This window comes from Leptonychotes weddellii, chromosome 11 (assembly GCF_054177405.1).
Source record: "Leptonychotes weddellii isolate Sample4059 chromosome 11, ASM5417740v2, whole genome shotgun sequence".
NCBI classification, from domain to species: Eukaryota; Metazoa; Chordata; class Mammalia; order Carnivora; family Phocidae; genus Leptonychotes; species Leptonychotes weddellii.
Genome location: NC_138379.1, coordinates 77228541 through 77250685, shown reverse-complemented (window position 1 = coordinate 77250685; position 22145 = coordinate 77228541). Strand labels below are relative to the sequence as shown.

The 22145-nt window shown below is 52.1% G+C and overlaps 3 protein-coding genes across 6 annotated transcripts in view; 1 reads left to right on the top strand and 2 right to left on the bottom strand.

Annotated features, from left to right (window-relative positions):
- The first annotated feature begins 6905 nt into the window (after positions 1-6905).
- Positions 6906-13446, top strand: NRGN (neurogranin). Its single transcript, XM_006747326.3, has 4 exons — positions 6906-7105; positions 11739-11965; positions 12221-12238; positions 12625-13446. The coding sequence occupies exons 1-2, from the start codon at positions 7091-7093 to the stop codon at positions 11958-11960; spliced, it is 237 nt and encodes a 78-aa protein (XP_006747389.1). The 5' UTR covers positions 6906-7090; the 3' UTR covers positions 11961-11965; positions 12221-12238; positions 12625-13446.
- VSIG2 (V-set and immunoglobulin domain containing 2) lies at positions 10018-19358 on the bottom strand. 3 transcript variants are annotated; one of them, XM_006747325.3, is made up of 7 exons: positions 18352-19342; positions 17646-17809; positions 16842-17049; positions 15894-16052; positions 14856-14975; positions 14596-14740; positions 13730-13916 (listed from the first exon to the last, which is right to left on the bottom strand). In XM_006747325.3, the coding sequence occupies exons 1-7, from the start codon at positions 18788-18790 to the stop codon at positions 13784-13786; spliced, it is 1368 nt and encodes a 455-aa protein (XP_006747388.3). In that variant the 5' UTR covers positions 18791-19342; the 3' UTR covers positions 13730-13783. The 3 variants fall into 3 exon arrangements, with proteins under 3 accessions (XP_081655341.1, XP_006747388.3, XP_030874050.2); XM_031018190.2 differs by lacking the exon at positions 14596-14740 and having other exon boundaries at positions 18352-19351; XM_081799215.1 differs by lacking the exons at positions 13730-13916; positions 14596-14740; positions 14856-14975 and adding an exon at positions 10018-11090 and having other exon boundaries at positions 18352-19358.
- A 263-nt stretch (positions 19359-19621) lies between these two features.
- Positions 19622-22145, bottom strand: part of ESAM (endothelial cell adhesion molecule) — an 8353-nt gene continuing 5829 nt past the window's right edge. For both annotated transcript variants that reach the window (XM_081799217.1, XM_081799216.1), the window contains exons 5-7: positions 21062-21184; positions 20657-20783; positions 19622-20444 (exon numbers count right to left, since the gene is read on the bottom strand). In XM_081799217.1, coding sequence (XP_081655343.1) covers positions 20129-20444; positions 20657-20783; positions 21062-21184 — 566 coding nt within the window. In that variant the 3' untranslated portion in view covers positions 19622-20128. The remainder of the gene's footprint in view (positions 20445-20656; positions 20784-21061; positions 21185-22145) is intronic.

Genomic DNA, 22145 nt, shown 5'->3' with positions numbered 1-22145 from the left:
TTGAAATGCTTAACCAAGATAAAGGAAAGAAATAATAAAACAGAAATAGAAATATCAGACTCAGTAAACTGGTTTACAGGCATGGCTCCTTCCCTTCCCTCCTTAGGCCCGTCTCATGCTCCATCACCCATGCTGCTCCTATAAAAGGGCCACCCCAGCATGGACTTCCAAGGAACACATGGGTCTATGTCTCAGCTCCTCAGAATGGAAGGCCTAAGGCTGAATCTCAGAGAGGTAAAGAGTTGCCTCCCTATTTAAGGCCCACCTACTGAGTGCTTGCTGAAGACATATCTGGCCTCTAACAAATTAGATCACGCCTGATCACAGATTTATGCAGTTCTTTCTTTTTTTTTTTTTAAAGATTTTTTATTTATTTATTTGAGAGAGAGAGAATGAGAGAGAGAGCACACGAGAGGGGGGAGGGTCAGAGGGAGAAGCAGACTCCCCGCCAAGCAGGGAGCCCGATGCAGGACTCGATCCCGGGACTCCAGGATCATGACCTGAGCCGAAGGCAGTCGCTTAACCAACTGAGCCACCCAGGCGCCCGATATATGCAGTTTTTTATTTACTCCTTGTTTCCTCCTTTTTTTAAAAAAAAAATCTTATTTATTCATTTGAGAGAGAGAGAGAGAGCATGAGCAGGGGGAGGGGCCGAGGGAGAGGGAGAAGTAGGCTCCCTGCCGAGAAGGGAGCCTGACGCAGGGCTGGATCCCAGGACCCTGGGATCATGACCTGAGCCAAAGGCAGATGTCCAAGCAACTGAGCCACCCAGGCGCCCCCCCCACCTTGTTTCCTTGTGACAGTATTATTCATTCACCCCCTTATTCATTCAATCATTCAAACAATATTTACCGAGTATCCGCTATGTCCCAGACACTGTGCTAAGGCTACAGTGGTAAAGAAAACCGCTCTAATCTCTTTCTTTATGGAGCTTCCAGGCTAATGAACATATACTTTAAAAATATGTATTAAAGAGTCTGTATGTTTCAAGGACACATACTTAAATGTTTATGAATGAAATGGTAATGGGGGAATCATAAGGAATAAGGGTTATATGAGTTTGGTGATGTGCTGGGAATTACTGAACGTGGGTAATGGGTACAGTGGGGTTCATTATATATTACTTAACTTTCACAAGAGTTTAAAGTTCCTAAAATCAGACAAAAGGTTAAAAAAAAAAAAGTACATTGCTAGATGCCAAATAAATGAGAGCCATGACCAATGGATCCAGATCAAAACCAACACTCCAAGTTCTCAGATTAGACAGTGTGAACATGAAGAAGTGTAAGGCTGGGGTGCTGGCCCCATACACACGCTCAAAGAGATGCTCATTCTGAATGATTGTAAGAGGGTCTCCATTTCCGGGATGAGCGTTATTCTTTCTGCCCTGAGGTAGACAGTGACAAGAAGAACGGCCTGAACCTCACTTAACACATATTGCTGGTAGAATCAAGAATGCCTTTTATCTGAAGATCTGGCTGAACCACAGAAGAAAGGGTCTGTGAAAGGACTAAAGAATCAAGTAAGAAAAAAAAAAAAAAAAAGAATCAGGTAAGAATTGTACCTCATGTAAGTCTTTTTATAAAAACTAATTCACACAGACATTTGTCTGGACCCAAATTGACGTGGTTATTAGGTTGGTGCTGGAGTTTGTCATTAAAATATTATCAAGATGGTTGTTCCCTTGTCATAAAAATGGTTGTGTTGGTCGAGTGTTTACAGATGGCCTGTGTAGGCCCAGAAGGTACACACACTGCTTAGCCACCACTAGCTATGATTCATAAGGAAGGGTGGGGAAGCAAACCGAGGAAAGGGAAGTGGAGTGAAACAAAACAAGTAGACATTCGGGGCAACTGAGGAACAAGGAGTAAACGAAATCCAGGACTTTGAACTACACAGGCCCAGAGAACAAGGGGGTGAAGGTGAAGGAAGCAACCTCCTGCCACATCAGGAGGAGCAAGGGGTCGCTGTGTGTTAAAGCACCAAGGACCAGCATGGCTGCGAGCAAGCACGAGTACACATTTGCTGTGTACCTACAGGTCCTGGAGGGTTTCGAGACGTCGCCATAGGTAAAATCAGGATGCTGAGCTTCAGACATAAAACCTTGTTGGGGGGTGGGGTTTTGGGGGGGGCGCCTGGGTGGCTCAGTCAGTTAAGCTTCCAACTCTTGATCTCAGCTCAGGTCTTGATCTCAGAGTCATGAGTTCGAGCCGCCTTGGGCTCCACACTGGGCGTGGATCCTACTAAAAACAAAACAAAACAACCTTGTGAGGAGCGGAGGAGATTGGGATTGCTGTCCTCAGGGCCTTTCTGGAATGGGGTCGCATAAGCACAGAGACACTAAATGCAGTGCACGGCTCACAACATTTGCTCCTGCCTAAGATGTCCTTCTGCCCGTCTCTAGCCCCCTCATCCAAGAAGCCTTCCTGGATCATCCCAATTCTCAATCATTTCTCCCACACCTCAACTCCCATAATGCTTACTCTGCATCACTCATTTGGCAACTATCATTTATTACTTAAATATATCTCATATATATATACACATAGATATATATACACATCTATAACTATACATATATCTACATATATGTGCACACATATACATATGTACTTTTATCATCAGACTGTTAGATCCAAGAGAGAAGAAACTATGTCTGTTTTGCTAACCACTATAATCTATCCCGTGAAGCCCAGTGCAAGTGCTGGGTTGTTGTACAGAGCACCTTAGAGGTGAAAACACAGAATTCAAAGTTAGAACTCCTGCATTTTAGCTCTGGTTCTGTAATTCACCAGAGGGCTAATTCTAGACAAGTCATTTAACCTCTCTAGGCCTTACTTTGTCCTCAGAAAAAGGGGTTAAAAATATTAATACCTCCCCACACAATTCTCATGAGCACCAAATTAAATCATGAATTCGGTAGCACTTTGGAAAACACTATTCCAATGTAGAATAATGTTATTATTCTGCTCTGAGTTTTGATCTAGATTTTTCCCTTGAATGACGATATAGCCTTGGGTAAGTTCATCAACCCTTTTGCTTCTTCATCTGTAAATAGGAAACATAAGGCCGACGTCACAGGATTGCTGTAAGAATGAAATGGAACCACATAGATGATGTGGTTAGCACAACACACAGCACCTAGTAGTCACTCAGGAGTGCTGGTTCCTTCCGCTGTCTTTCCAAGTATATTAAACCTTCTCTATTGCATCCCTGGTCGCATCCTGCACACAACAGAAGTTCAAGAAGTATTTCCTCTTCTGGATAATGCTGCTAATGATAAGGATACTGGTGATGATTGCTACCAACTATGGGTGAAGAGCACTTAGTGGTCAGTTAATGCCCAGCAAACCCGATTTGAATGCACCCCTTGAGCCATGTGCTTTCTTCCCCTCTCCTTTAGGACGTGTGGGGTGAGGGTGGGAGGAGGCCTCCAGTCTGGCAGAGGCCCCTTTAAAAATGTACCCGGGCTCCTCCTCTGCCAACCAAGTTGCTAAAAATACTACTACAGCAAAAGCTGAAATATTTGCAGAGAAAACTGAATTTCCTGCTACCCCAACCCCCTCCATTCAAATGGGTGAAATCCTGACCTAAGAAGCCCCCAGATCAGCTCCACCAGAGGCATCGGCCTCCTACTTTCCACCCTCATCTTATCATGGAGTCCGTCTGTGGGCTTGAGCTGTGATGTTATGTTCAGAAAGTGCCCACTCCAAGGAAAGGAAGCCACAAGTATTGGCAAATAGCTTGCCATGTGCCTTGGCTTTTCTCTCTGCTTACGAGGACCAACTCTCTCCAAATCCCCCACCATCTGTCCCCAGATGGATCCATATTGGACCCCAAAAGCTTCCCACTAATCCATCTCTTATATTTTCTTTTGTCTAAAATCTCTTCCTCTGCTGGCCCTGGCTTCGCCTTTGTGCCCCTCCCCTGCCGTGCTCCCTGCCCGATGCAGCCCACCGCCCCCACATGTCCCGGCTCCCTCTCTAACCTGGCCCTCCGGAGTTCATCTCATTTCCAGGCTGCCAGTCCCTCTCCTTCAATAGCTGGGGGGGGGGGCCTCAGAGTTTATGAAATTCAAAGAGGCACGGAGGACGGCTACAGAGCTCAAGTCCAGCTAGTTAATAAGTGACCCTCCAAAAGATGACCTTGGCACCCAAGTCCTCGTGGGGAGTGTCATCTGGCACGACTCTGCCAAGCTCCTGAGCTTTGCAGAGTGAGGCAGCCTGCTCCCCAAAGCCGCCAGACCCAGGCATTCCACACAGCTCCTGTCCCTTCTCCTTGCTCATCTGTTTGAGCAGGGGCTCGGAGTTCCACCCAGCCCATCTTGCTGTTGAACCCCGGCCACCTAGTCCAAAAGAGGAAGCCCTCACCAAGGAAGCGCGTACCCCTGATGCGTGATGGCGAAAGGGCGCACTGCCGTGCATGTCTTTGGATGTCAGTGGGTGGCCACGGGCCCACAGTATGTGTCTTGTGGACGTGTTTCTGTGCCTCTGGGTCCATGTGTGTGTCATTTAAATGAGGCTGTGCGTGTCGCTGCTCCTTCCTCTGGATCATCTGAGTTTGTGTCTGTCTTCTGATTCCCGTCTCTGCCTTCCTCTCTGTCTACCTTTTCCTTACCTCGGAGACTGCCCATCCCCCACGGCAAGCTCAGTGGCCAGTTCTGCGTGGGCGCCTCAAGTGGGCTGTTGCTGAAATGCTTGTTTTGCGGATGGAACTGACAGTTGCCATTTCTGCTCTTCCATGGGCCCGCCAGTGTTCCGAGACACCCTCACCCAACACAAGGGCATCTTTTAGGAAGAGGGAAGGGCTGTGCTGCCTGTGTGGGAGTTTAGGGGGGCATGTTGTAAAGCTACCCCCCCCACTTCAGCTCTGACCAGCAGGAAGAAGGGCCCAGAGGCAGCGCAGCCTGCAGAGGGATGTTGCCTAGCAACTTGGGGGACTTTACTGCAAACTCGCTAAATCCCGAATTCCTCAGCTCTAATTTGGGAAGAGAAAAGCAGAGTCCAGGCCTGATACCCATTCTGTCCCCAATTTTCTCCTTCCCTTTCTCCTCTGGATCCTAGATTTGAAGTCCAACCGGAACTGGCCTAAGCGAAGGCCCCAGATGTGCCCATCATTTAGGCAAGGGCTGAGTTCCCAGGACATCCTGCCATTTGGCAGAGGTGGGGGGATAGAGGATGTGCCAGAGACAGATTGGGGAACAGATTTTCAGTTACAAGGGTGGGTGGGTCCCAAACATGCTGGGAGAGACACCCCTATACCCCAAGCCCTGGAATCCCGGCCAGCATCCAGCTCAGTTTGGGGGGCCAAGCTGCCTAACCCAGTTCCCATCATGAGTGACCACAAGAATTTCCCTCCCACTCATTTTCCCTTTGGCCAGCAAAGCCTGTAGCCCATTCAGGTAGGAAGGAAGCCTGCAGCAGCCCTGCTAGGACTGGCCAGTGGCTGTGGATTCCCTGCAGTGCTGTTCCAGGATCCCCTGTCCCAAGCAGAGCCACAGGGCCTTTTTCCCTCCGTGCTCTGCTTCAGTCAACCTGCCTGAGCAGCCTTCCCTCCTCTGGGACCTTAGCTGAAAAAGACTTTCTGTTTTCTTCGGAGGTGGCCTACTCTATCCACTTAACATGCCACACTGCCTGCTCTCCTACCCGGACAGGCTGCTCCACGATGTTCCTCCCGTATCTCCCTTCTCCAGCCTCTCACAAAGCCCACATCCTTCCTCCACCGTGGACCCCAAAAGACAACCATTTTTTAAATTTCCCAATACTAGGGTTTCGGGTATTTTTCTTCTTCCCAGGGGCAGGGTGAGAGTGACCAGTTTTTGTTTTATTCTGAAGCAATGGATCAAGAGGTTAGGGAGGGGCGCCTGGGTGGCTCAGCAGGTTCAGCAAGGGACTCTTGGTTTTGGCTCAGATCATGAACTCAGGGTGGTGGGATCAGCCCCACGTGGGCCTCCACCCCCCTTAGCAAGGAGTAGGTTTGTCCCTCTCCCTCTGCTCCTCCCCACCCTTGCTCTCTCTCTCTCTCGCTCTCTCTCGCTCTCTCCCCCCTCTCTCTATCTCTAAAATAAATTAATTTTTAAAAAAGAGGTTAGGGAGATTCTGGACTGGGGAGTGGGAGGGAAGGGTATTTCTCCCAAGCTAGTATCTATGCATAAATCCATACATTAGATAGATGATAGATGATAGATAGATAGATAGATAGATAGGTAACGGGGACCTCGCCGGTAGGATGATTACGCACCTATGCAGGCCGGGCACCGTCGGCATTTATCTGCACAGCGTGTGTACAAGGTCTGTGTAGTTATTTTTCCAGGTGGTGTCTGTAGAGTCTGCACGCAGCCGTGCGCGTTTCGGCGAGCCGGGGCAGTGCCACATATACACATGTGGGGCTTGTGAGCTTTCGTGTTTATGTGTGCTCACCCTCAGGTTTTGTACTGACAGCTTTCTTGGTTCCGTAGCAGAGTGATGATGGGACTTTTTTAAACGCACGTCTTAGGGGGCTTTTCTTTGAGGACTGGCGGGGGTGAGGGGAGGAGGAGTTAGAGGCAGCCATATTTGGGACTCCAGCTAAGTTGTGGAAGTGTGGGGAGGTGGGTGAGGGGTGCGTGGTTTTCCACATACGGGTGGGAGGCGTGTTGTGCCCAGATGTGAGTGTGTTTGTGCCCGGGATGTCGGGGGCCTCCCTCTGCCTGCGGCGGCATACATCTGCCTGGCAGTCTGCCGCCTCAGCAAACAAGGGGGTTGAATTTGGGAGGATGGGGTGTGTAGGAGGAATGGATGGAAGTGTGTAGGCGGAGGGGTTGGGGCAGGAGGGGGAGCGAGGCAGAGGGAGCAGGGAGGGGGCGTGGTCCTCCCTGTAAAATCCCCGCCCGCCCTGCCGGAGCCTTCTCCTGATTGGCTTCTCGACCGAAGGGCTCAGGTTACATTCGCGAGCAGAGCGGAGCGCGGGAGAGAGGACCCGAGAGCGGAGCGGCTGCTTCGGCGCTGGTCAGCGGGCACCCCAAGGCCCCAGAGTCCCCACCCAGCACCACACAGACCCCACCCCCGCCCTGCGCCAGCCTGTGCCCCAGCCAAGGACCCCCAACACCAGCATGGACTGCTGCACCGTAAGTTAGAGGGCCGGGGGGACGGGCACTCAGCTTGATCTGGGGCAAGGGGCTCCCAAGAACCCCCTGGAGGGAGAGTAAGGGATGGAAGTGCATTTGAGGGTGCAGAAGACCCAGGAGCAATAAGGGATGCCTGCGGAGACGTGGGTGGTGGGTGGTGGAAGGTACCCGCCTGACTTGGAAGCCCTAGGAAAAATGCTCCCCAGCTCGCGGGGGCGTCTGGACGCCCATCCGCCAGGCAGTCCAGGTTGGACCGGGGACTCTGCAGGGCTCTGCAGCAGCGAAGCTGCAGGTTAGACGAGAAGAGGAACTTCCCCCGGAGAGACGCTGTAAACTGTAGCGAAGCTGCGGCGACTCCTTTCGGTCTCCTTTCCCCTGGCTGTCGCCCTCACTCCATTCCCCATCCCACTGCCACCGCCGTAGGTGGGCAGACAGGATGATCTCCGTGACCCTCGTGTACAGCGCGGGGGGCTGGGGGGTGGACAGTCAGTTCATATTGGTTAGCTCAGGAATGATGATGGGCAGCAGAGAGCCTAGTCAGTGTGGTTCTGGGGAGGGGTTGGCCCGTCCCCCAACGCCATCTAGCCCCGGAGGGGGCTGGGTGAAGTGACCGCGAGGGAGCCCTGCTGGCGAGGCAAGGAAGTGTCTGCAATTTGTCAGCGCCCACACGGAGACCTGGAGGCTGCGAGTGCCTGATGCCCAAGTAGATTGCTGCTAAGGTGACTTGGGTACGAAAGCGCCTGGCACAGGACCTGGCTCCTAGCACCCCAGAGGAGTACAGTGATCATACATATATGGAATGTGTTTATTTATTTTCTATTTTTAATTATTTATTTTTAGCCCCTACATATGGAGAAAGACTACTCCAAAGTCCTTGCATTCTCTGTCATTCAGTCAACCCAGCTAATGATACAAGAGGTTATGACTTTGCCTGCTCCCCACCCTCCACCCTATGGCTTACAAAAGAAAAGAAAAAAAAAAAAAGTGAGGTTTGGAAGGAAAGAATAGCCCAGTTTATAAGAGATGAGACTTCCCTATGTCTGGGTACCAAGAGGCAGAAAGAACTTAGGGGTAAATCATTGTAGTTGTTATTATGATTTTGATTCATCAACATCAGTAATATTGGTCAATTTGTGATTGCTTACCATATTAACTTTATATTTAATCATCACAACAACCCTGTGAGGCCCTGTCCCAGATCTGCAGGGCTAAAGGACTAAGCAAGAGACAGCACCATTGCAAGAATGTGCGGGGGGGCCGGGGGGGGTAAGAAAATAAAGAAGAGGTGACAGGCAGAGGGCTGGAACAGGGCTGGGACTGAGCATCTTCCTACCCCATCCCCATTCTGTGGAGGTGGACTGAGAGCTGGAAGGGAGCTGGGACATGTAGAGAACAGAGTGCATCTGGGGTCTAGAGGCCCTCTTTTTTTTTCTTTCTTTTTTTTAAGTAAGCTCTACGCCCAAACCCCTCTACATCAACCCCTCTCGCCTGAGCTAGCCAGGCACCCCAAGGCAGGGCCCTCTGTATCTTTCATTCTGGGGCTCTCCTTGCTGACCATCTGACCTGGTGTTGGGAAACACTTAGTCCTGCCTTATTTCCTTCTTGCCCCTTGGTAAGGAAGCTCGAGGAGAGCTTTTTTTTTTTTTTTTTAAGAGGCAGAGCTGCTGATTCAAATGTACCAGTTGCTGATTTACATAGTCACATATATATGACTTCCCTCCATTCACTTAATATGAAAAGGCAAGGAGACATTTTTTTGGATTCCACTCATTTCTTTTGCTTAGTCTGGTTGACCTGGTCTAACTGAACTCATAAAAATAATTACCTGCCCTGAGGCTTCCGAATCCCATCACAATTTGTTAGCTCTGTGGCCTTGGGTAAATTGCAACATGTCTCTGAGGCTGTTTTTTGACCTCTGAAGTGGGGATTAAGTGAGGTGATGTGTGCAAAGCACAGGGCCTGGCATATAGTAAGCAATAGGTAGGGATAATTCTTTTTTTTTTTTTTTTTAAGATTTATTTATTTATTTATTTGAGAGAGAGCACAAGAATGCGGTGAGGGGCAGATGGAGAAGCAGACTCCCCACTGAGCAGGGAGCCCTATGCGGGGCTCAATCCTGGGACTCCGGGATCATGACCTGAGCCGAAGGCAGAGGCTTAAACCAACTGAGCCACCCAGGCGCCCTAGCGGGGATAATTCTTAAGGCTTTTAGGATTGGGGACCTAAAGAATTTATCCATCTAGGCCAAGTTCCAGTTGCGGCCTGAAGAAACTGAGACCCCTGGAGGTGAAGTGATACGCCCGCTTGGGACCAGAAGCCATGGTTCCTGTTTTACCCTCTAGTGCACATTTCCACCGCTGGTTCATATGGAGCTCTCAAGCTTTAGAAGGCACCAGCCCAGAACCATGACCCTTCCTGGATTCCTTTTATTCTCTCTCCGGTTCTGCCTGTGGACAGGCCACCTAGCTGCTCTGCCCTGAGAATTCAGCTGGAGGGAGAGGGAGCTGGTTTGGGGGAGGAGTAGTGTGTTGGATGGTTCTGCCAGCTGTTCTGGGTTTCCATTCTGGATCCGGTTGAGGTGGGTAGAGACAGCAGCTTGGTCGTAGCCCAGTTGGGGGAAGATACCCCTTCTTCCATAGTTGCTGGCCAAGGGTAGGTGGGTCAGGAATGGGTTAGTTGGTTGGTTGGTTGGTTGGTTGGTTTTAAATCGTTGTCCTCTGTTGAGGAGAACCTTTGTTCCCTAAGGATATCCCAAGAGAGGCATGAGCTCTGGGAATCAAGGAACACAAGAGTTGTTTCTGATTACAGGTGGAGAATAAGAGGTCAGAGAGGGAGTGCTAGACCTGCAGAAGACAAAAAGAGTGCCAATCCCCTCCACAACCACACAGGCTTCTTAATAACTCCCTGTAACTGCATTTAAATCAATTGTGGGCATCTTGACCACAAACTGCAGAACACTGAAGCCCAGGAAATGAAAACAGCATTGCGAAGATGATGAGGGGAAGCCATTTTTAAAGCAGGAGTCCTTGGGGTGGGGGGTGGAGGGGGGAGGAGAGAATTCCTAGAAGCCACAGGGTCAGATCAAAAGAGAAATGCCTTTTTAACTCCATAGTAACCATATGCATCCCAACCCACATTAATGCTGTGCATAATATTAAGCAACAAAGGGGCTCAGGGACTGAGGCCCTCTCCATTCCAGAGCCTTACTTCTAAAATCAATACCATCTATTCCCTAACCTTTGCCTGTCTCAGCTAGGGCAGGCTGTGGGAGACAGAAACCTGAGGCCCCGGGGGTGGATGTGATTATTATAGGCTGAACCATATGAAATTGGGGTTGTTTTATTTTTTGGCCTATAAAAACAACTATTTCACATCAACTTATTAATTAAAAGAATCATCGTAATAGCTACCATTTATTGAGCAACTAGATTGTGCGAGAAACTGGATGTATATCATGCTGTTTATTCTTCCTCGCAACCCATAGAGGTAGATACGATGATCCTGATTTCAGATGAAGGAGCTGAGACAAGAAAGCATTAGGTAACAAGAGGTAGAGCTTGGTTCATTTTCTTGACTGCCTTTGCTTATCCTACGGAATAGGGGTTGAAAATATACTCTGGACTCTGACATACAAGGGTCTGAATCTTAGGTCCATTAGTAACTATCTGTACAACCTCATGTAAGATTTATAAACACTTACATCATCAGTTTTATTAGAGGTAAACTAGGATGACAATAAAAGGTGCGTCATAGCTTTGCCAGGACTAAATAAAATAATGTCTGTAAAACACTGTGTTACTGTGCCAGGAACAAGAGAAGTACTTAATGGGTAGCTATTGTCATAACGCCTTTCTTCTGGAGCACACAAGGCCAAGGGCTTCTCGCTCCTCATCTTTCCTTTGTCTTTTTTGGAGTGAAGCCTTTTCTCTGTAGCTTCTTCCAGACCACCTCGTCTCTGCTGTGTTTGAGTACCTCCTGGGGAGCACTGGAAAAGGAAGAATCAATGGCAAAGCAGTCTCTGGGCCTCTAGCCCTAGGTGGAGGGAGGCTGACTCACCAGGGGTTAGCCCCACCTTCACCCTAATTCCAGCTTTGAGCCCTGATGTAATTTTACTTAGGGAAGGGACTGGCCTGATTCTTCTACACCCTGTCCCCGGGAATCCTGAACTCAGAAGGGGCCCTTCTGATCTGGAGGCACCCTCTGAGGACAGGGGGGAGGGGCAGCCACATCCAGGAGTCCCTGCTGCTGTCTACTTTGCTCCTCCCAGCCCACCCTCCATCAGCTCTGCCGCTCTCCAGCTCAGCCGCTGGTGATGGACCCTTCGCTCAGCTCACTCAGGGCTCTCTGGCTGTCTTGTACCCCATCCCACCGTGCACGACTCTTTCCTGAGTTGGAAACACAGCTGTGTCCACCTGACCATGACCCTAACTTTTTGCTTGCCGCTCTCCAGGAGGGACACACACACACACACACACCGGCGCGCGCGGCCCTTGCTCAGCCCTTCCCCACGCCCATAGCTCCCCTCTCTGCGCTTCCCACTCGCGCGTCGGTTCCCCCCAAGGCTCTACTCCTACCCTACCCTGTCGGGGTCTCATCCCAGTCATCCCACGAGTACCCCCTGCCCCGCCCCCAGGAGAGCGCGTGCTCCAAGCCGGACGACGACATCCTAGACATCCCGCTGGACGATCCTGGCGCCAACGCAGCGGCGGCCAAAATCCAGGCGAGTTTCCGGGGCCACATGGCGCGGAAGAAGATAAAGAGTGGAGAGCGCGGCCGGAAGGGCCCGGGCCACGGGGGAACGGGCGGAGCTGGGGGCGCCCGGGGAGGCGCGGGCGGCGGCCCCAGCGGAGACTAGGCCAGGTGAGGCGGGCGGGGCGCGGCGGGCGGCAGGTTCCCCCTTCCCAAACCCGGGACCTGCCGAGAGCGGCCCCGCTCCCCCTCCGAAGGAGCCCGGAGACTACGGGCGGGCTGCGGGGCGGAGAGGGAGCTAAGGGTCGGGGGCTCCCAGGCGAGACCTGGGGTGGGTGGCTGGGAGGAGGCTGAGGGCGCTGCGGGTTCCGAGAGCTCACCTGTTCCTCTCTCTCCTCCCTCCTTCTGCCCCGCCCTGGACCGAAGAACTGAGCATTTTCAAAGGTAATGAATAAGACTCGGAAGCGGGTGGGAGGCCTGAGGGGGAGAAAAGGACCAAATCCCCCACCCTTCCCTCTGCCCGCCGTCACCCCCTCCAGCCTACGGGTTTTCATCTGGACGCCTGAGGCTGCGACAGGGACACACCTGGACCAACACAGAAACGCAGCCACCCTCATTTGGCTGCACAAACCCGGCCTGAGGCTGTAAACACTGCGGCGCACACACGCACTGCCCACGGGCTTATTTCAGCTCAGTGACTCGGGTGGGGGGTTCTGGGTGACTGAGGTCCCCTGGCGCTCCCCGCCCTGGTGTCCTGGTTCAGGAAGGGAGAAGGAAGGGGGAGAGGAAGTACCCGGGAGGGCAGGTGCTCAGACCTTCTCTGTCCTCAGTTGCCAAGGAGAGATGGATGCCGCGTCCCCTTCGCAGTGACGAGACTTCCCTGCCGTGTTTGTGATCCTCTCCTTCCCACCAGCCTGCCAGCTTCAGGAGCCCTCCCTGCGTCCCCAGAGACTCCCTCTCCCAGGCAGGCTCCGTCGAGGAGTCGCTAAGTCCGTGCCCTTTTAGTTAGTCCTCCAGTCTAATATGGTCCCCATTCGCCCTTCCTTCCCACCCTAGCCCCAAACCCCGCGCTCTCACATCTTCCTTCTTTTGCTTCTCGCCCACCTCTGCCCGCACCCCGCATGCAGCTCTGCCTCCGCAGCCTCCGTGCACTTCCCTGCGCGCACTGCGGAGGGCGCCCTAAGCGTCACCCAAGTACACTAACTTTAAAAAAAAAAAAAAAGTCCTTTCGTTCTGTGCGCAGATAAAGGGGGCGCTCTGCGTCTCTGTGCTGTTCGCGCCCCAGCCTAGCCCCAGAACTTTGGCTCTGGGGTGAGGAGAGAGGGAAAGAGGGTTTTTATGGTGTTGGATACCTCCTGCTCTGATCGTAAGGGAAGTACCTATTTCGCACCCCAACCCCACGCCTGCCTGTAATCTGCTTCCCCTCTCCCCGGCGCACCCCGAGAGCCACCTCTCCAGCTCTCATCTTGTTTATGCAAACGCCGAGCTCCTGGGAGGCTCGGTAGGAGGAGCCTGCCGCGGCCCCGCCCCCACCCTGCTAGCCCCGCCCCCCGCCGGGCTCCTGGGGCTGTGGCCCGAAGGATTTTTATCTCCGTGTGTGCATGTGACCGTGCTGGGTTGGAATGTGAACAATAAAGAGGAATGTCCAAGTATTCAGAGGGTGCCGGAGGGGAGGGAGTTTGGGTGCACAAGGCCATCGCCTGAACCATCACCTGAAGCTTGAGCAAATTTCACTTGACCAAACCCAAAAGTGGAGGTGAGGAGGGGAAAAAATGGGAAGAGGACCTTGTTAAAACCTACTCTCTTGGAGCCAACCAAACTTCCCACCTACAGCATCTCATTTAGGACCCCAAGCCCATTCCTTCGCGTCCTGGTAATACTCTTTGTGCGCCTAGAGGAATTAGCTATGCCGGCAGAAAGAAGAGGGAGACAATATGGTACCCAAAGGCTTTAATTCTTGATATTCCCCCTCAAGGATAGGGGAAGAAATCACACAACCATAGGGAGCTTGGACTTGGTGGTCGTCACACTATTGGCAGAGGGAGGCCTCTCCAGGAGCCCTTTGCTAGAATCAGCTCTCACAGAAGTTTGCTCTGAAATCCCAGGCGCAATGGCATCCTCCCTGATATAAGAAAATTTTTAGTGAAGGTTGGGGGCATCCCTCAAAGGAGACCCCCCATCCTCTAACCCAAAGACTTTAAATTTTAATGTGCCTGAAAATCATCTGTGGAATTTGGGTTGAAATGAAGATTCCAGGCCCCATCTCACACACACACACACACACACACACGCACACTGCTTCAGGAGGAATAGGAAGTAGCTGGAATCTGGTATTTTCTGTCCAGGGAATCTGAAGACCACACTTTGAGAAATATTGCTCTGAGCCCTCTTCTGGACCCCACGGCTGACAGCTAACGGGTGACAGAGGCAGCTTTGCCTCTCCTTTCCTTACTCCCCCACACAGAAGAACTAAACTCAGTTGAAGGCTCAGGACAAATCCAACTCTTGGCATCCATATCCGGTATATATATATATATATGAAAAGGACTTAAAAACTGAAAATTCTTTCAAGTGTGAGGAGGGTGAGGGAAGCCGTGAACCAAGTCCTCCACCCTGTGCATCGCTCACTCACAAGCACACTTGCTCTACCTGCCACCCCCACCACCGAATCCCAGAGCTGAGCAGCACTCCTTACCCCCAAACAACCCGAAATATGTCAGAGTCTGAGGGCTGAAGTCACCTACTCATAACCCAAGCCCTTTTCTCCTTTTCTGTAACCCCCGCCCAGCCCTCCTGCTCACCGAATGTCACTACCCCCATATGTCTCCTTGGGCTTCTTCCTCCTCTCTTTCTGGAACCTTATCAGGCAGAACGCAGCAACTGACAGGAACAGCACGCCCAGGAGCACCCCAATCAGGGCCCCAGCCACTCGGCCTTTGGATGGGTCTAAAGGGGACACAGGGAACTCGGAGGGGCAGACCTTCCTGGCCTCTCCCCAGGTGTCTCACGCAGCCTCCCCAGCCCAGGCCTGCCAGCCGGGCCTCTGCCCAGCATTCCCTACCAGTCACAGAGAGGGTCAGCTCACAGGACGCACTGCCCATCTGGTTGGTGGCCACACAGCGGTAGGTGCCAGAATTGGTCAGGGAGAGATTGGTGAGAATGAGCTGGCCAGACACCTCATCTAGAGGGTAAGGAGGAAGTGTTCCATCATTCATTCAACTCACAGGGAGCACCTACTATGATGAAAACATATTTCATCCTTAACACAATCCTGTCAGGAAGGGACTAACCTCATTTATTAGGGGGGACCCTGGCTCAGAGAAGGAAAGTAATTGTCCGAGGTGACCCAGAAAGGAAGTGCCAAAGTCACTGACACTTCTGTGCTCTTTCCACCCTGCACAGCTGCCTTTTCAGGGGAGGAGGAGATGGCACACTCATGGGATTGGGGTGGGATGCTTACTGGCTGATGTCAGGCTCCTGGTTGGGGTGAAGGGAAGGCTTGATTGCTAGAAACTGTACCTTCTGGGGTAGCTCAAATGTTTTACTAAGCTGCTTACCCTCCCTTTAGAAGGCAGAGCACACACCAGATGATCCAGAGGGCTCTCTGGATTGATAAAGGGGTGTGCTGGGGCTGGGGCAAGGGACAGGGCACTGGAACAAGTATGAGGAAGCTGAGAAGACAAGGCTCTTACCCATTTACCTGGTTCCTCCCAAGACACTGACTAAATGATTCAAGCCAGTCCATGTTACTCTGCCTCAGTTTCCTCTCTGGGAAGCTTGGAAATGATTCGTGACCCTCAAGAAATCCCCAAAAGTGGAAATCATAGAAGACCCCCTCTCTTCCCCCTGTCTTCCACTGTCATCCAAGACACCAGGAGTACATGTAACTTGAGAAATGCTCCCAGGAGCACAGAGCCACAGACCACAGGAAGCCAGACAGGAGAGAGCAATACAGGACCCCAGGGAAGAAGCAGGGAATGGTACGGTGGTCTGTCTCAGACCCACAGGCACAGAACCGATAAGTGAGGGGGTGTGGAGTTTAGAGACCAGGTGTGCCCAGGTCCTGAGTCCCCTCTTCCCTGATACCCCAGGGCCTTACCTTGCATCATGCTGCCAGGAGAAGGTGTAGGGAAAGATCCAAGGCGTACCCAGTTGTACACTGGCCTGGGGGCTCCCTGGGAAGAGCTGCACTTCAGGGCAGCAGAGCCCCCCACGGAGGTCTGACCACTCTTACTGCACAAGGGACTACTGGGGGGCACTGCAAGAATCACAGAAAGTACTTTAGCCATCTTTTAGCCCCACCCCCCCATCACGTGCTAGATTTCCTGCTCCAGTACTCCCACCAAATAGTAGTCCACTTCTCTTCACATTCCACTGCATCCCCAGGAAATGATTGCCACTATTGGAAATTCTGATTGTTAGAAAATTCTTCCTCGTGTTGAGCCAAAATCTGTGTTAATATAATATCCACCCATTTGGTCCCAATTTCTGCCCACAAAGAGAAATGAAAAATTTCTCCTCCACAGGACAAGCCTTCAGATACTTGAGTGCAATTGTTACACACCTCCTAAATCTTCACTTTTCCACCTAGACATCCCCAGCCTCTTTCATAGTTTCTGTTTGCTCATCTCTGAGCAGGTTCTGGGTTGGAGTGAGATGGAAATTGTGAACACAAGGTTGGTGCCTAGTGACAGGGGCCCTTGTTCCTTTAATGGCCACTCCTCTTCTCTGCCACTGACATACGGAGAGACAGAATCTGAGCTACAAATGGGACGTTCCCCCAAAGATAGAGTTGTCTGGGGCATGACTCAGATCCCTATATATGGGAAGAGCTTTCTCTCTCTTGAACCCTTTGTGACTAGAGACTGAGGAAAGAGGCATTCTTTGTGGAGGGTGGAGGACTTTGGGAAGGAGGTATTTTCCCTTGGGGTCCCCAGTGCAGTGTGTGCTTGGGCTGGAAATCAGGGATCTGGGGGAGGGAACTTAGCAGGGCCAGCGCAATCTTTCTCAGTACATGGGTGGCTGGTGGGTCCCCAGCCTGCCTTACCAAGCACAGTAAGGTTGATTAGCCCCAACCCATTGGTGTAGAAATCTGGCGGGTTATTAACTTGGCAGAGGTAGGTTCCAGTGTCCGAGGGGTCGACATCAGTCAGCTTCAGGGTGGCCACCCCTCCTGTGGGGGGGTTCTGAAGCAGGCTGGCCCTCTTTGCCTTAGAACCAGTTGGATACAGATGGCCACTGGTGAAGTATAGGATCTGGGGAGAAGCAGAAGACACACATATGTGCCTTTTTCTGCCTGGCGTCAACTCTACAGTCCTTTCTCCAAAGCAGGTATAAGAAGGTATTAGAGGCCCCTCCTTTTATACCAGACAGGGAAGCTGATGCTCTGGAGCCAGAACCGGCAAGGTCTATCTGTCCCCAAATACCATCCCTTCCCAAGGGCTAAATAAACTAGTTTTATTGCTTTCAGCTAAGCACGGCTCTCAATCTGAGGGGGGAAATTAATGCAAATATTCCTGGAAGGGGCGGCATTTGATCCTACTAACAATCACCAGAGCTTAGCATTAATGAAACTGGGACTGCACAAGGATAGGGGAGTTGCTTGTAGGAGCTCCGGGAGAGAGGTTGGATATACAGGGCCATATATGGCATACGGAGTCATGCAGACTGTGGTCCTAAGAAGATCTAGAAAGACTCCACTCATTTTTTCATCCAAGCATGCTGATCCCCAAACCCACCCTCTCTGACCCGCACCCTCATCCTGGGTGGGCCCTCTGTTCCAGCCTCTCCCAGCCAACCCCACCAAGAGGCCGGAGGGCCGCCCCACTCCAGCGCAACGCTCTTAGCTCACCGGGTGGGACTCAGACATGGGCTTCCCAGGCGGCACAAAGCTCCACTCCAGGGCGAAGTTGTCTCCCACCGACGTGCTGTAGCTGCAGGTCAGCTCTGCGGTCTTGCCCACGGGGGTGCTCAGGGGCTCGGCGGGTACCTTCACCTCCACGGCTAGCCCGGGGGCTGGGGGGACACAGAGAGAGGGGAGGCCGGCGGGAGAAGCGCTCGGACGGCGCCAGGCCCGGGGCTGGGGTGGAGTGGAGGTCCGGCCCCGAATCCCGGTGGCGGTCTTGGGGTCCGGCCCAACCCGCGGCTCTCAAGGCCTCCCTCCCTCCTCCAGAGCTCAGCTTCCTCCCCTCAATCCCTCCCTTCTCGAAACCTGAGGTTGCCGGGAGGGAGGAGCACACATCTCGGCCGGGTTTTTGTGGGTAAAAGGCCCGAGACTGGGCCAGGTATGAGGGTGTGCTCATCAGGGAAAGGAAAACAATAGTCCGGTGGTGGTTAAAGCCTCCCGGGGAGGCCCAACTTGCCCGCCGGCTTGCGTGACTGTGTCCTTCGCCCGCCCGGCCTTCGACGCCTTTCCTCGGCCCCGCCCCGCGGACCCCGGGCCCCTGCGGCCCCGCGCACCCCCAGCCCGCTCCGCGGGACTGAGCCGGCCCCAGGAGCCGGGAGGCCAGGCGTCTGCCCCCCAGCTCTGACCGCGGTCCAGCCCGCCGCCTCCTCACCGCCCAGGCAGACGAAGCCCAGCAGGGCCCCGCAGAGGAAGGGCCCCGGAAGCCGGGCCATGGCCGAGTCCAGCCGTCTGTGGGTCGGTCTGGGCGTCTGGGTCTGGGGGAGGGAAGGCAGCGCCCACAGGGCGGCCGCCTCTTGCAGGGCAGGAGCAAGACTGGCTATCTCAGAGCAAACAAGGGGAGAGGCCCGTGCCCTCAGGTAAGGAAATGCTCCTCCCTCCTCCAGCCCCAATACTGGAATCATTCTAGCCCTACTCCCTTCTTCCGTCCGCTTCCCCCCGATTTCTGAAGCTGTCAGGCCCCGGGAAAAGGGCTGGGCTTGGGTGGCACCCCAGGGGGAAGGGATCAGATCTGGAGCGCTCTGTAGACCAACAAAGAGTGGCCCCTGAAGAAGAGGGAGGCATTCTAATAACCTGAGTGAGCAAATGGACATCACCACTTAGGGGTCCCTCCCGGGAGCATGAGCCCCGGGCAGAAGATCCTTTCTGACCCTTTCCGAGATTCTTATTCCTTCCTAGTCCTTCTTTTCTCTGGGAGTCCTTCTTTGGCACCTTTATCACCGCTTGCTGAGGTAGGAGTCTCCATGGAAACTAAAGCCAGCTCCCCACTCCCAGAGCCACTCCATTTCTCAGCAGAGAAACTGAGTCTTGGAGGAGACCCCACCCTTGATAGGAAAGGGTGTGGCAGAATTGGGGCACACGCCTGCACCCCATCCTATGTCCAGCTTTCCCTCACCACACTGGAGGGCAAGAAGATGTGTTTGTTAAGGACTCAGTGGTCTGGGAAAGGGAAGAACAAGTCAGGTTTCTCCCTCCTGCCCTTAAGAGGAAGCAGGAGATTAAAAGCACCCACACCCGAAGTCCGTGAGTACTCAAGCCCTAGCAGAAAGGGCACCGGGCTTCATCCCCTTGCTGCTCAGAGTGGGTTAGGGTCTTCCTGGCCTCAGACTTCTGGGGCCTTCCCCAGCCACCTGATAGCTAATGACCTCCCTTTTTTTTTTTTTTAAGACTTATTTATTTATTTGAGAGAACAAGCAGGATGGGCAGAGGGAGAGGAAGAGAGAATCAATCCCAAGCAGACTCTGCGGGACTCCATCTCGGGATCCTGAGATCACGATCTAAGCCAAAACCAAGAGTCAGATGTCCATCCAACTGCACCACCCAGGCGTCCCTACAAATGACCCTTTTAAAGACTCTAGAAAAGCTGTTCCAGGAAGCTGTGTGGAGAAGCCCTCCAGGGTTTGAAAAGGCAATTTGACTCCTACTTTCCATACAAACACAATGCATCTTTATTGAAATTTGCAAAATAAAAACAAAAACACACATTTCAAGTTAGTTTAAAAAATACTTTCCCTATCCCCTGCCCCAACAAAACCCAACCAAGCCAGCAGGACAGGTTATATGAATGCAGGGAGCTGGAGTGGGGGTGAAGGATGCTGTTAGATGGGGTGGAGTACAGATCAAGGGGGCCTGGAGGACTCATTGACTGGCAGTCCCTACCAGGGCCCTATCTCAGCAGTGTTCCCTGCAGTCCTAAGGAGGACTGGGGGAGGGGGCAGGGGCTCTTCCTAATCTGAGGTCCACTTCCTCTTCTTCTACTTCCTGAATGTTTGGATCTCAACAGAGACTCAGTTTTCCCTTAGTAAAGAAAGGTGTGGGCAGAGGACTGGAAGTCTGGAAGGTGGTCCCCCAAGACTCAGGCCTCTGAGGTAGGGGTGACCCCTATAGGAAGGAGAGAAACCAGATGGCTTAGCTAATGAGTGGCTGGACCATCACACCAGAGACCCAGCCTGACTCTGGGCGGGCACCATTACGGGGACAGCACCCATGCGGCTCAGAGCAGAGGAAGAGACCCCACCAGGGCTGGGGGATATTGGCTGAGGTTGGGCCCCATCTGTCCTGGGCAGCCTGGGTGAGGGCAGGACCTGACTGGAGAGGCTGAGCGTGGGGGTCAGTGCACCAGGTCTGGGAGGACCTTGGGGGTGCCGGAGGGCTCGTGCTGAGGTGACAGAGGAAAGTGTCCCATTCTTGGAGATTGTGTCCGAGCCCTTGGGCCAAGGCAGGGTCCGGGGAGCAGTGGCATCCTCCCTAGTGATCAAAGAAGTAATAAGAGGTCAGAAGCTGGAGGGGGGGAGAGGGGAGAATTTCTACATGCTTTGTCTTACTCCCTGCTCAGACACCGTTTCACTCTCCCCTCCCTTAAAATCCACCCAATGGAATGATGTTTCAGACAGCTGCCCAGACTTCCAGCCAAGGGAAGCTAGGAGAACCCCGTTCGGGCAGAGACCAGACACACTTACTTGATATCATTGGCCGGCTCCTCTAGGGCCTTGCTCCGGCGTTGGTACAAGAGGACCAGCCCAGCCAGCAGCCCCAGTCCAACCAGAGTGCCCACAACAGCTCCAGCAACCACCGCAGGCCCTGGCCCTGGAAAAGCCTTGGTGTCAGAGGGAGACCCCCAGCTGGTACCCACCCCCTCCAATCCCTCTACCCCACTGCCACCACAAACAGTTTTTCTTCTTCCATTTTCTGTCAAGCAGAAAATGGTCAGTCAGTGACCAGACATTTGTACAAACATCTGACCAGGACAAGCTCCTTGTCCTGTTAACAATGAGAGGCCTCAGCAGACAGGCCTCCTCTCCTCTTGCAACCCCACCCCCACCAGCGTCCAATCTTCTCCTTAACCACACTTACCCCTCACTGACCTGTGCTCACTTCCAAGGTCACATTGCACTGGGCACTGCCCACCTCATTGTGGGCCTTGCAGATATAGACTCCAGACATGGGACTGGAAAGGTTTGTGAGGCTTAAGGATCCACGGATGGCATCTGTGGACACAATTGGGTCATCAGTCCAGGGACCGTCTTTCCCACTGAAAAAATTCTGTCCCTTCTGGAATGTCCTCTTTGACTTTCTGGGAGACTCATCTGTCTGTTCCCTCACGGTGGGAAAAGTTGTGATAGCCAGCATGCTGGGTTCTGCCCCTGAGTACAGAACTGCTAACTCAATGGTGCTCTCCACTTCCACTGCTCAGTGTCCCTGATTGATATCTAAAGAGATTCAGAGAGGAACTGATGCCCAGAAAAACCCAAACACCATGTTTACTTTTAGTTAGGATTGGCGGAGTGGTGAGAAAGAACACATTAGGATCAGAAAACCTAACAAGAATAGGCCATGCGACTTTAAACAAGTTACTTGCTATCCCTGGGTCCCAGTTTTTTGATCTGTAAAACAGGGTAATATGACCTCCTTGATGGTGTTGAAAGGATTATATGAAATAATGATTATTAATAGTTAAAGTTTATTGGCCATTTACTCTATGCCAGAGACTAAGTCCCTTACACGTACCAACTTACGAAAATTTCACAACAAACCTATGAGCTGAGCACTATTTGAAAAATACAAATAATTTTCTTATAAAAATGGTCACATGAAAAGTAGAATGAGGGACGAAATGAAAATCCATATACCCACTACTTTGATTCAATGATTGCTAACATTTTGCTATACTTACTTCATTTCTCTCTCTTTTTGTGAGACACTTAAAAATAAATGCTCAGCATGAGTCTCCAAAAAATAAGGACATAGACCACGTAAGTACAATACCACTGCCGCATCTGATAAGTTAATAATCCTCTAAAGGAATTATCTAATACCTAATAATAATGATCTAATCATCCATATTGAAAATGTCCCAATTGTCCCAAAACATCTTTTATAACTAATGGGTTCAAATCAGGGCTCTGACATCCCCGTTTTACAAATGGAAGCAGAGTCACGGGGCTAGTA

Coding starts and splice junctions, on each gene's coding strand:
- VSIG2 (XM_006747325.3), bottom strand. CDS start 18,790: ATGTCCATTTGCTCACTCAGGTTATTAGAATGCCTCCCTCTTCTTCAG. Junction 17,810..18,351: donor GGGCTTCGTCTGCCTGGGCG/GTGAGGAGGCGG, acceptor GTGTCCCCCCAG/CCCCCGGGCTAGCCGTGGAG. Junction 14,976..15,893: donor TCCTGGCAGCATGATGCAAG/GTAAGGCCCTGG, acceptor CTTACCCTCTAG/ATGAGGTGTCTGGCCAGCTC.